Genomic DNA, 13,085 nt, shown 5'->3' with positions numbered 1-13,085 from the left:
CTAGCGGCAGATTAGCCAGAGCTGGCGGCGGATATCACGGCCTAAAATGTCTCGGCGATTGTGTTCCCGCATCTCTCACCTGGCCTCTTCCATCTCGACTATGCATTCCTTCGGAAGCCATCTTCTTGCGTAGTTACTTGTCGCTGAGTTGGTGACCAGGACCTTGAGTATCACGCGGTGACCCTGCTGGTTCAACTCGTGGACAAGGTACCAGAGGAACGAGACCACCGCCCCAAGACCTTGCACATGGCGTCCCACCTCCAACCAAGACACGCCTTCCAAGATGACAAACACCACTTTTCCAGTTGCAGAAAGCAGAAATAGCCGGAAGAGCGTGAAGAGAGCCTCCAGCTGTTGCCCCCTGACGCCATCCACGACGCTTAAGTTGATTCCAGAAAGGTCAACCTCGCGTGGTGTCAGGGACTGGGCAATCTGAGCGTTGAGGCAGCGCATAATCCCGCTAGGCCCCATGTAAGGATCGTTCGGTCGGTTGTGCCTGCCACATAGATAGACGAGAGGTAGACTGCGGTCGGACTGTCTCAGTCTCTGTACGAGTGAGCAGGAGAGCAGTGTCAATGGTGACGCCGCTTCCTGCTCCGGACTCAGGTCCATTCGCCCGTTTAGATACAGGATCTGGGAACTCGTAGATTGCAACCATGCCGCGAAGCTGTTGTTGCGGAGGACGAGCATGGCGCGATTGGTCATATCCTCTGTGCAGACGTTCTGCGCGTCGATCATCGCCGTAACTAAGTCTTTCTCGATGATTTGCAGGTTAATGTTGATGCTGATACGGAGCTGGTCCAGAGTCACAAAGGACGTTTTGAATAATCTCGCTGCTTGGGGATTTTCTGGCCATAGAACAAATTGTCAGGTCATCCATCTATGCTTGGGCACCCCTTGGGTCTGGAGTTTATTGCAACTGACCGTCCATCCACTGCGCCAGCTTTACTTGGCCGCTGAGTTGCTCTTTCAGTGCCTTCAATGACTTGTTGAAATTTTTGTGTAGGCTTCTTGTCACAAATTTGTGAAATTTAGCGACATTGGCCTCGATGCTCCCTTTGATGGTTTCTTCTTCCAAACTCTTGCCGTAGGTGGCAGGACGCAGAAGTGCATTGAAGGCCCGTTCTTTTGTTCCCGATAAGTCAGAATCTGAATCCAAACTTGTTTTCGGGGAATCTCACCGAAAGCTGACTTATCAATCCATTGCAGCATGGCTTCGACGCCGTCGAGGATTCCTAAATACAAATCTTCTGCCGCACTCCAAACGCGAGTGTCCTCGGCGTATATCTGAACATACTCTTCCGTGTCCTCCACAATGTCTGGCAGGCTCTCCAGGCAGTTCATGATCTTGTTTCGAACCTCGTCTAGGCGTTTTGCGGCCTGTAGTAGTAGTCAGCTGAGAAAGTCTGCTGGTGCTGCTGTTAGGATCCCACGTACGCAGAAAACGAAGGTCAAAGCCCCGCAGAGAATGCCGGTGAACTCTCCGTTTGGAAGAAATTCCACCAGCATCTCGAGATTCGAGGCGTTCTGCTGGAACGATCGACCTGCTGCTCTGAATGGATTCTGTCGCCATTTCGTCTTGGAGGCGTCCTGCTCAATCGCGTCTGATGCCATAGCTCTCACGTCTTCCCAGACGAACTGGCGGTCGACGTCGAATCTCGAGAGCTCATCACGCTTGGTATGCTTTACAAATACGCTGACCAGTGTCTTGAAAGATTTTGTGCGTTCGTTGATCCTGAGATATGTTCCCAGGTTAGATTCTCCAGTGCGTTGGTACGAAACGTCAGAAGGAGACAAAACTCTACCTCTTGGATGCCTTCTGCTTTATTTTATTCTCTACAAACTTGTTTCTGGCCGAGAACTGCCAGCTTGGGTCAAGCTCTCCAGCTCGCGTCTCGATGTACGAGTCGACATAGGCAGACATGTCTGGAACCTGGAAGACAACTTGTGCGAGTTGCTTTGGGGAACTTTGAAATGAGACGACGGGATCATTGGCTTCATATGCTTAGAAGCAGGCTTCGCTTAGTATTACAGGAAGTCTGCGGAAATGGGTGGCCATGTGCGCGTGGTCATCAGGCTGGAAGATAAGTAACCTGCAACATTGATGCATGAGCGGCGGCTACGATGCAAACGAGCTCATGAACATAGACACACACACCAGTTAAATGCGCACACGACTCCTTTCCGATGTCACTTCGGAATTGATTTTCCACAGACAGAATGCGGGAGATAGCGCCGAAATTGGCATCTATTGGACGGTATATCTTGTCTGAGAGTATTGGCATCTGACATGCATGAGTATTGATCCCGAAAGGATAAAAAGGCTTACCCCCGAGTCTCGAGAAATCAGGCTGGCCACTCGGAGCGCAACGCCCAGATAACACCATTGCAAGTACCCCAAGACGGTAATACGTTCGTTCGCATAAAGCTTCCCATGTTCTCGTATTTTCTTCGTAACCGAACTTGTTTCCTAGAGTGCATGCCGTCTTTGCCTTTCAGAATCAATGGCCTGACAACATCCAAATACCCGTCTCGATCGCGTCCCTTACCATTCCATGTTTCGGTGCTTCTACTGAGGGGCGTCTGATTTTCGTTACAAAATCCCTCTTGATCGACTATACGCTTCATCAAAACTCGCATCCGCCCATCGAACATCCCACCCCCTCCCCATTCTGCCAGCGGACAATAGCCTTAATATCGGCTTACATCACGAGCCAACGATCATGTCTTCCATCACGCAAGGCCCGCTACATGCTTTGGGAAGCGATTTACCTCACGCCTTACCGCATAGCACGACTTTGTCTTCCACCGACGATTCGATGGTTTTGTCGGAGAATGAGGCACACGATGGCATCGAGAGCCAAGCAACAACACCTTTTGCTACACCTGTAGGTCTTTTATTTTTGGTGTGCAATTTTACCTTGAGGACTGACCCTCCGAAGCAGAAAAGAAAAGACCCTGAAGATGTACCGGAATCATCAAACCCGCAAGATGCAGCCATTGATGTCTCAAAGAAGGTGGAAGATGCACCCAGCATAGGTTCTCAAGATTGCAATCAGTCCGAGGCTGGAGGCAATAACTCCGAGACTTCACAGGACCCTTCCGGGGTGCAATATATCCTTGAAATGGCGGAAGACTTCCGTATGGCAGAAGAAGGGTTGCTCGATGATAATAGTCTAAGGCCAGAATTGAGGACTTTTGTCAATCACATGAGGATGATGAAGTGGTTCTCGGAAGTCCTAAGCGCTAAACCACGACCTCCGTCTTCAGTCGCGAGCGACTATGTCAAAAGGACAGCCTCAACCCCCAGGCTGCGAAAGATGACATGGAAGGAATACCACCACATTCATGCGGCGATAGATTCTGAATCAGCCATCGATTTGCTAATAGAAGAGGCACCTCTTTCATACCCACAGGGTACTGATCGACCGAAACCTACAGTGCTACGAGCACGACCCAATGGCATTCCGGCATTGCCTCCTAGATTGCGTATCAAATCATTACCGCTCAAAAGGATACTCTTCACGCTTACCGATGGCGCGTTAAACATGCATGGGCCCTCGGGCTTGACTTTCTCACGTCCTTACAAGATGTTCGCTTGTTTCGAAAGCCAGATACGGCGCAGACTTTCAGAAATCCAAACGCTATGCAATGAACCTGCTGGCCCTGCTCTGGTGATGGACACCGATCTGGACCTGAACAAGCCGACAAACACGGTTATTGTCGCGGAATTCCCTCCTCAGGAGACATTAACGCAAGAAGAAAGAGAAGATATCATCTTCACCTCAGGATACGACTGGAAATACCTTACAGCAGAGGAGCGCGAAGAGGCTGCTTCAGATCTCGGTGTTTTAATCTCATTCATAGATGAGTATATCTCGCCTCTTCGGAACGCAATTAGAGACGCAGATGATTTTCAGGTTCATTTCCAGGAGTTATGGCACCTGTTCTATCCTGGGAGTATAGCATACGTAAAAGACCCGGGCGTCCCTCAAAAGCTATGGCGGGTGGTACGAAGCTCAGGAGGCAAGTTCTCCCCTCGTTTGCCCAATGGCTTTCGGAAACGAGGAGGCTTAGCAGGCGGAGACAAATGGCTACCTCTCTTACTGGATTGTTATTATCTGGACTTTGATGGCAACAACTTCGTTCGCATCCTCAAGACGTTCCAGGTTGATCATTTTGAGGGTCTATCAGGCGTTAGCGCTCTTCCGATCATCCCCCTGAACTTCGCCGTAAGGGATGGTTTCGTTGACGTTGACACCATCTCAAAAAGAGGAGAAGACTTTATCTCTTACACCAAGTGGTCATACAGCTATTATAGAGGTCGAAGTCTGATACACGAGCCTGAGGGGGCCGCCCTTTGTCATCCGCAGAAGGATACGATAGACTCCTTAACGGTCCTTTCGGAAGCCATTGAAAGTCCAGTCGTTGTGGATTTTGATCGTTGCTTGCGGGCAATCCCCACTTGGAGACCAGGACGTACATCTAGGGGCCTCTCAAGAGTATTAGATGAAAGAGGAGGAGACCTTCGCCAGCCACCTGAGCCACCTGGGTCACCTGGCCTGCCACCTGTCTCGCCACCTGGTTATGATGACGATGGAATTTGGGACGTGCGATTAGCAGAAAAAGTGCTTAAATACACGGACCCAACACAACCTGCCGAGCTGCATGGGCAGGATCCGCCTTCTGGAGACGATGTTCTACTTTTGCCGAACAGGGTCTTTGCATTCATTCTGCGCACTCGTAAATGGGGTAATCAAGACTCGTGTTCGAAATGTTGCTGGAAATTTGCTGATTTGAGACACCTTAGCTTGCCTCCCACTCGGATCTGGGGTTTTGGACAACCAGGCTCATAGCTTGATGCGGATGGAAGAAGACCCTCAAGCATGGGATAATCTTCAAATAGACGACGGACACAGGTCAATCATCAAGTCCCTGATGGCCACCCACTTCCGCAAGAAGAAGTCGGAGCGGCGACAGTTTGATATCATTCAAGACAAGGGTCCGTCAAGTCTATCCCCGGTATTAATAGAGATGCTAACATAGTGCACCAGGCAAAGGGCTTATCATCTTGTTGCATGGAGTTCCGGGAGTAGGAAAGACATCCACAGCCGGCGAGTACCCCCCCCCCCCATAATGACGCCGATCCGTACTTGTGCTCACAATAGTTACCAGAAACGGTGGCTCAGTACTACAACAAGCCGTTACTGCCCATCACCTGCGGTTAGGATCTACAATACCATGTGGGCATTGGAATATATTTGCTGATCCATACGTACAGGTGACCTGGGCATGACCCCTGCCGAGGTTGAAAACAACTTTCAGTCGTCATTCCAAATGGCGCAGGCCTGGGATTGCGTTCTTCTCTTGGACGAAGCCGACGTGTTCCTTGCCGAACGAAGCCAGGACAACATTGAGCGAAACGCCTTGGTGTCTGGTAAGTCAAAGCACCTCTAGTGGCTGCGCCGAAGACGCCGTCATCATATTGTATGAACACAGAATGCTGACGCAGCCAGTCTTCCTCCGAGTAATGGAATACTACGAGGGCATCCTGTTCCTCACGACGAACAAAGTCGGCTCGTTCGACGAGGCCTTCAAATCGCGCATGTCGATGGCCCTGTACTACCCGCCCCTCACCCGAGAGCAGACGAGGAGGATCTGGGAGATGCAGATGAAGCGCACGGAGGCGCTCTCCAAGCAGGCCGCCCCGGAAGACGAGTACCAGCACGTGCGGTTCAAGCACGAGGAGGTCGCGGCACTGGCCGAGGAGCTGTGGAACATGCAGACGACGGTGGACTACTGCCGGCCGGTCTGGAACGGGCGGCAGATCCGTAACGCCTTCCAGACGGCTGTGGCGCTCGCCGAGTGGCACAAGGGGGAGGGCCGGGTGCCCGGGCCGATCGTCGTGGGGCGCGAGCACTTTGAAAAGGTGGCAAAGGTGTCGAACGAGTTCAACGCGTACCTGTACGAGGTCAAGCACGGCCGCGCCGACTACGAGAAGGCGCACGCGCGGGAGCACCGCTTCGACGACTTCAACAGGCAGCAGTTCGTCTTCGGCGGCCACCAGGGGGCGGGCTTCGGACAGGTTCAGCAGGGGTACGGGATAGGCCCGCAGCTAGGCAGCAGCACAATGCCGTACAGCGGCGGGCAAGCCGGGATCAACCCCATGGGAGGAGGCGTGCCGTATGGGAGCAACACCCAGATCCAGGGCGCTTTTTTCACGAACCAAGGTTGGCAGCCGGGGTACGGCGGCGTAAGCAACACGGGGATAGGCGGCTTGAATATGGCCGGGCCTTCCATGGGAGCCAGCGGCGGGGGAACCAACATGGGGCCCGGTATGTCACCTGGCTCCGTCAATGTTCAGGTCCCGCCGGGTCTCAGCATCCAGGGCCAGTTGAACAATCAGCAGCAGCAGCAGCAGCAGCAGCAGCAAGGTGGTTCTAGTATGGGCCCCGGAGGTCCTATGCTGCCAGGCTTTCGGTAGAATCGAATCAGAGGAATTGTAACTATATTGGTAACTCGGGCCTTTTATAATGTTTGGACTGATGACACTTCAATCTATGTTGCGAGGGCAGGCCAGCCAGGGTCAAGGAGCACCGTGAGTCTAGACCTGTAAACTGAGGTTACATCCTGACGGCAGGGATCTCTTCAAGCTTTGGACGAACTCCGCCCCCCGCCCCAGACCGTTGCATGATTACACCCGCTAAAGATTTGGTAAACTTGCAGCGTACCAGGCCGTCCATCTTGGACATTGTGAAAGTATGCTGTTGGACGAGCTAAGCGGGGCGAAAGAGGAAAAAACTTGTCTGAGACATTGGTCATGAGGACAGGGTCATGCCAAGTGCTAAGATGTACGAGTACTTAAGAGACCCTAGGGAAGATTAGCTGGCGAAAAGGTGAAAATGAACTACACCCAAGCATCTGGCCCGGGCTGCTGAACAGTCGCATCAACACCATGGCCGTCCTCCGGTCCATCACAGCCTTGACGGCTCTCCTTCTCCTCCCGCTCACGACCCTCGCCCATCCCGAGCCGTCGAACCGCACCTATGACTACATCGTCGTCGGCTCCGGTCCCGGTGGCGGGCCTCTGGCTTGCAACCTCGCGCGGGCGGGCCACTCGACCCTCCTGCTCGAAGCGGGAGACGACCAAAGCTCGGACGTGCGCACCATCATCGCCAACGGCGGCTACATGGTCACGCCCGCGGACGGCTGGTTCTTCTTCGTGAAGCATCACTCGGACGAGGAGACGGAGCGGCGGAACAACCACCTGACGTGGAGGTTCGCCAACGGCTCGTACTGGGTGGGCAACGCGGCGAGGGCGCCGGAGGGCGCGGAGCTGCTGGGGGTGTATTATCCCCGCGGCGCGACGGTCGGAGGATCGTCGGTCACGAACGCGATGGCGACGTGGCTGCCTAGCGACGGGGACTGGGATTTTGTGCAGAACGTCACGGGGGATACTTCGTGGAAGTGAGTGGACATGCCGCTGGAAAATCATCAGGTCGGCTGGGTGCAGCTATGCTAACGCGAGTACAGCCACAGCAACATGAGACGTATCTTTGAGAGGATCGAGAGGAACAATTATCTTCGCAGGGGCACCCCCGGACATGGGTTCGACGGCTACTTTGAGACCAACCTCGGCAACGGGTCACAGTACATCAGGAACCCGGGCGTGATGGACGTGCTCAAGTCGCATGTCCGATCCATCGGACAAGACCCGGACAAGCTCATTGAGATGCTGGTGAGCGACGGCAACTTCCTTAGCGAAAACCGCGACACCACAGAGGGGCTCTGGGGACTGTCTTCCCATGCGACTGAGAGATGGGAACGGTACAGCGCCCGCACTCTCATCTTGGAGACTCTGTCAGCCAAGAACCCGGACGGCTCGCCCAAGTATCCGCTGGCCTTGTCGCCCAACTCCCTGGCCACGAAGGTCCTATTCAATGAGACGAGCGTCAGGAAGCCCAGAGCCATCGGGGTGGGATACCTGGTTGGTAATTCCATATACGGCGCGGACCTCCGACGAAGTGCATCAGGAACAGGCGAGACCGCACGAGCGTTCGCCTCTCGCGAAGTCATCGTGGCAGGCGGAGCCTTCAACTCGCCCCAGATCCTGCAGCTTAGTGGCATCGGAAACAAAGCCGATCTCGAGGCTCTCGGCATCAAGGTCGTGGCGGATCTGCCGGGTGTCGGCCGGAACCTCCAGGAAAACCAGGAATTCCCCGTTGTGGGACACGCCCAGCTCAATCTTACAGCCATTGCTAGCCCCAACGAGCCGACATGCGCAAAGGGAACACCGGGAGACCCTTGTGAAGCGCTCTGGCGGCAAGGCAAGGGGCCGTACATGCGGCCCGGATACAACTCGAACGCGCTTCTGCTCAAGTCCAACTTCTCGCTAAACGGCGAACGGGACGTCTTCATCTTCAGCTGGCCCAATGCGTTCCGGGGTTTCTGGCCCCCGGTGAAGCAGCCGGAGCTCGTCGACCCGCCTACGACGATGGGCTTCTCGGTGGTGAAGATGCATCCGCAGAACAAGGCCGGGTACGTCAAGCTCCGGTCTGCGGACCCGACGGAGCCGCCCGAGATCAACTTTGAGCTGTACAAGGAGGGGGCGGAGACGGACCTTGGAGCATTAGCCGAGATTGTAGCGTGGGGCCGGCGGAGCATGAGCAACGTCCAAGGTCCGTGGGGTCCGTTGGAGCCGGCGGAACCGCCGTGCTCGCAGGTCAGAAGCGACGGTGGGTGTGGCGACGCGGACGCGGAGTCGGACAAGAAGTGGATCCGCGAGCAGACGTTCGGGCATCACCCCACGGGCACTTGCAAGGTCGGGGCGGAAGGGGACCGCATGGCGGTGCTGGATTCGAAGTTTCGGGTGCTGGGTGTCGAGGGACTGAGGGTGGTGGACGCGAGTGTGTTCCCGCGCGCGCCGGGGGCGTTTCCGGTCGTAGCGACCTTCATCATCAGTCAAAAGGCGTCGGATGTGATTCTGAGCGAAGTATCCGTATAGGCGCGCCACGCAAGTGGCGTAATGAGCGCCATCCACCTGAGTATCGGGTGAGACGGGGTTTGATTGGCTGGCACGCCTGATATTGAATTTGCGAGTATGGAATGGGAGAGTTTTTCCTCCAAGGGGCGGCCATATGGCTAATTACTTGGCTTTTACCAAGCTCGTGTCTTGCTTTATCTCCCGATCCCCAAGCCTACCATCATCAATCAAAAGCGCCAAGCCTTTTTGGGATTCCCAAGCTACCGCAAGAACCTCCAGACCACCAAAGAACACCCACCGTGCGTGCCACAAGCCACGTCGTCCCGTTGTCGCGTCGCAATCAAGGAAGGCTGTGAACCACCGAGCAGACTACCGTGTATGGCGGAAGAGACGTGCCGTTGTCTGAATCCGCGTTCTGGTCGTATTCGCAATGAGCCGCTGAGCGTCATCTGGTGTTGGGAGAGCTTAGGACGGTGGGCGGTGGGTGTATGGGACGAATCAGGAGGAAAGGAGGAAATGTCAGGGTTGCCGCCGTCGTCCCATGTTCCAGGGCGTTCTATGATTTGAGCTGGCCAGCTAGTAATAGCTAGGATATTGAAGGCTGATGCACGTGGAGGTAGCGTCTTCGTCAGATTCTCCTAGTAAAGGTACGTTGCTGGAGTGTGGCGTTATTAGTGGGACTAGCCGTGGTCCAAGCTTCAGCTCAGCCACCCCCACCCACCCTGGCACGAGCTCCTCATATGCGTAGCCGATGACGTCTGACAGTCGCCTCTCCCCTCCCGGATCTGGGGGTCCGGCGAGGAAGCTACCCTTGTTCCTACCTATCGTCCCTGCCTAGCATGCCGTGCACATGCCCACACATGAGCAAGAGGTGAGGTTAGGGGGAAGGAAGAGACAGGAAAGAAGGGAAGGAAGGGGCTCGCCTTCGCCTTCGCCTTCGCCCTCCCCCCTGCCTGTCTCGTCTAATGCATGCGTGCGAGGGGCGGGTGGGACTCTGAGCTGGAGGCCGCCCTTTCTTGCCTCTGCCTCTGCCTCTGCCCCTGCCACTCTTTCTGCCACTCTCTTGCTTGGCTCAGAAAAAACGTAAAGTGCGTCCTCATGACCCTTCATCTGATCATTTACCTTTCTTCCCACATTCCCATAGTTGCTCGTCCACATTTCACTACATAAAACCATCATCCACACAATCCCGAAAACCCGCCGATTCTTTGTTCCAGTTTCTCCCAATACAACCCACGCTAAAACACACCGACTCGAGACAGCCTGCATTTGCTCCCTTGATACCCCCCCATCCACCACTCTGCTGCTACCCTCACAAAGCTCCCTCCTACAACACACACTTCTTTCTCCCAACAACACACACATCGCTGCAACTCATCAATCGCCATCATGTCCAACACCACCGTCTACGTCAAGAACATCGCTTCCGCGACCGAAGATAAGGAGATCAAGGATTTCTTCAGCTTCTGGTAAGTCCGCTACCCCCGCCATTTCGGCACGCGTCAGCCTGCGATGGCCCGATTCTTCCACGCCCCCCCGCATCATTCTTTGATCACCTGCTGACGCTCCGTAGCGGCAAGATCACCAACATTGAGGTTACTCCCTCAGGCGAGACCAAAGATGCTGCCGTCACCTTTGAGAAGGAGACCGCCGCCAAGACGGCTCTTCTCCTGAACAACACCCAGCTCGGCACTTCTCACATCACCGTCACCAGCGCCGGTGGCGACCCCACCGATGATGCCCCCCACCACAAGGAGAATGCTAGCCGCGACTCGGATGACATTACCCAGGAGGAGAAGCCCCGCTCTCGTATCCTGGCCGAATACCTCGCTCAAGGCTATGTCGTCGGTGACGCTGCTCTTCAGCGCGCCATCGAGCTCGACAGCCAGCACGGCGTCTCCAACCGCTTCTTTAGCACCCTCCAGAGCCTCGACCAGAAGTACCACGCAACCGACCGTGCCAAGGCCACTGACCAGTCCTACGGCATCACCGCCAAGGCCCAGGGCATCTTTGGCGGACTGAGCTCCTACTTTGAGAAGGCCACTAGCTCTCCCACTGGCAAGAAGATTGTGGGTTTCTACGAGACCGGCTCAAGACAGGTGCAGGACATCCACACTGAGGCACGCCGCCTCGCCGACTTAAAGAAGGAGGAGCACGGCGGCAGTGCTCTTAAGGCTTCGGGTCTCGAGAGATTCCTCGGCAAGGAGAAGGAGAAGTCTGTTCCTCCTGCCACTGGCGAGACTATTGGCACCCAGTCTCCCACCAACCCCGACCCCACGACTGCTGTCCCTCTGTCCAAGCCCTCGGCTGCGACCGATGAGAAGTCGTCGTAAAGGAATTGGCCACGTTTGTGGGACGCAAAAAGGTTACATGAGGGCAGGCGTTGGCTGGGTTTATTAGGCACGACAGTATAATGGCTGTTCGCAGGCGGTTTTCCCCTCGGGCACTCTAGGTATTTACAGCTTTCAATGCAAGCTTATGGCATCGACGATTTTTCCGAGTGACTTTTGCGATGTCGCGACATGTAATGAATGGGCCTTATGAATGGTCTGCAGTTGCAATGACCTGAGAAAATCTGATCACTTGCTACTTGCTATGGCATGACTTTTACCAAGGTAGTATCATTCATCGTTCCGAAATGAAACAAAATGATCAGACACTACTGAACAAACGCACCAACATGCAGCTTGTGCTGTTGGTAGCATGCGAGAATACGATGCAAGCGTCAGTAGGTTTACACAGCAGTCTAGCCATGAGCAAGTAGCATGCGATGAACCGCAGCGTCTGGTCATTTGAGAGTAAAGTAGTTGTCCTACCTTTTAAGAATCTATGTACGGACCTGAGAGACGATAGAAATACTTATCTAAAGCGGTCCGTGCGGGTGGTACGCCACGTCTGTGGTGGCTTCCACTGGTACTAGCCACACGTAGGTAGCTATTCCAGCTTCACGACATAGCACGAATGAATGATATGTTATCAATGCAATTCTTTTGGCATTATTAGTGCTCTATGATACAGCATCACGATTTGTGATTTCCTTGCTAAAAATGTGTCATGTCTTCATGTCGTGGCCCATAGCTCCCGACGTCATCCTGGTATCATGCCTGATTTTCGTTCGGCGGTAAAGCAGAGCGTTTATTGGGTCTTGGCGAACTTCTCCTTCAGGTTGTCGTCCATGGGACCCTTGGGGTTCGAAGAGAGGTTCTATTGAAATATGTTAAGACAGTTCCCAACGAGAGAGACGGGGGGGGGGGATGTCAATACGAACCTGGAGAGACTCCTTGTTGGCGGCGTCCTTGTTGGAAGCGTCATCGGTACCTGTGCCGGAAGCAGGGGGGCTCTGCTGCTGGGCACCGGTCTGGCGCTCAGGGGGAGGAGATTGGCGTCCCTCGGGCATGTTGGGATTTGTGTGGTTTTGGTAGGGTAAAGGGAAGTGGGATGCGGTGGTCGTGTAGAGAGTCAAAGGAGGCTGTTGTTGTTGTTTTTTTCGCTTGGAGGCTTGTGTAGATCAAAGGGAGATGGGAGACGGAATCAGAGAGATACTAGAGTTAAATAGAAAGCTACCTAGGCTGGAGGGGTAAGCACGGCAGCTGGGAAGCTCGCTCGAGAGAAGTTCCAAAGAGGGGCACAAAGTCTCAGCTCGGAGGGGCAGTTGCGTCAACGGGCAAGGGAAAGACGGGGAGGGATGGGCAGGACCATCATTGCGCTTTTCCTGTATGACATGAGCACACGGAGGCATGCAAGCTGCGGTGGCCAGTGGGGGAAGGGGGGGGGAGGAAAAAAAAGGGTTTGGTGCGGCGTAACCTGCGCGCGGTGCGAGCGATTTACGGGCTTTCTGGCTGATTGCGGCGGTTGACATCAGTCTGTGGTGGTGATGCCGTCATGCGGTGTGCTACCGGGAGAGCTCTGGGGAGTGGTTTGACGTCACTGCTGAGTGTTGTTGAGGTCGGTGCATTACATTGCATTGCATCGATGCATCGGCGTAGGAGCTTTATCGATCAGAGGTGTTATCTTGCTTATCTCTATCTTATCTTATCGATACGGACCCGACTGCCGAAGCTAAGGCACGGCCGAACAGTGTCTCCGTTGATGGGCTAAGAAA

General features: G+C 54.5%; 5 protein-coding genes across 5 annotated transcripts; 3 read left to right on the top strand and 2 right to left on the bottom strand.

The window, feature by feature from the left end:
* Positions 1-75: 75 nt before the first annotated feature.
* On the bottom strand, positions 76-1,924 carry GLRG_09761 (uncharacterized protein; the record flags this gene model as incomplete). Its single annotated transcript, XM_008100446.1, has 5 exons — positions 76-848; positions 925-1,125; positions 1,182-1,380; positions 1,438-1,735; positions 1,845-1,924. 5 exons carry the CDS (start codon positions 1,922-1,924, stop codon positions 76-78), a joined length of 1,551 nt encoding a protein of 516 aa, XP_008098637.1.
* Positions 1,925-2,723: 799 nt separating this feature from the next.
* Positions 2,724-6,484, top strand: GLRG_09760 (uncharacterized protein; the record flags this gene model as incomplete). The annotated part of the gene is made up of 8 exons (XM_008100445.1): positions 2,724-2,888; positions 2,946-3,141; positions 3,442-4,752; positions 4,811-5,002; positions 5,055-5,092; positions 5,169-5,223; positions 5,282-5,437; positions 5,517-6,484. The coding sequence occupies 8 exons, from the start codon at positions 2,724-2,726 to the stop codon at positions 6,482-6,484; spliced, it is 3,081 nt and encodes a 1,026-aa protein (XP_008098636.1).
* Positions 6,485-6,955: 471 nt separating this feature from the next.
* On the top strand, positions 6,956-9,004 carry GLRG_09759 (GMC oxidoreductase; the record flags this gene model as incomplete). The annotated part of the gene is made up of 2 exons (XM_008100444.1): positions 6,956-7,467; positions 7,534-9,004. The coding sequence occupies 2 exons, from the start codon at positions 6,956-6,958 to the stop codon at positions 9,002-9,004; spliced, it is 1,983 nt and encodes a 660-aa protein (XP_008098635.1).
* A 1,368-nt stretch (positions 9,005-10,372) lies between these two features.
* GLRG_09758 (RNA recognition domain-containing protein) lies at positions 10,373-11,316 on the top strand (the record flags this gene model as incomplete). The annotated part of the gene is made up of 2 exons (XM_008100443.1): positions 10,373-10,452; positions 10,557-11,316. The coding sequence occupies 2 exons, from the start codon at positions 10,373-10,375 to the stop codon at positions 11,314-11,316; spliced, it is 840 nt and encodes a 279-aa protein (XP_008098634.1).
* Positions 11,317-12,118: 802 nt separating this feature from the next.
* Positions 12,119-12,380, bottom strand: GLRG_09757 (uncharacterized protein; the record flags this gene model as incomplete). The annotated part of the gene is made up of 2 exons (XM_008100442.1): positions 12,119-12,187; positions 12,252-12,380. The coding sequence occupies 2 exons, from the start codon at positions 12,378-12,380 to the stop codon at positions 12,119-12,121; spliced, it is 198 nt and encodes a 65-aa protein (XP_008098633.1).
* Between the last annotated feature and the right edge of the window lie 705 nt (positions 12,381-13,085).

Source organism: Colletotrichum graminicola (assembly GCF_000149035.1).
Source record: "Colletotrichum graminicola M1.001 genomic scaffold supercont1.52, whole genome shotgun sequence".
Lineage (NCBI taxonomy): Eukaryota > Fungi > Ascomycota > Sordariomycetes > Glomerellales > Glomerellaceae > Colletotrichum > Colletotrichum graminicola.
Note: the sequence above shows the minus strand (reverse complement) of the source record. Positions and strands in the feature narration are given on the sequence as shown.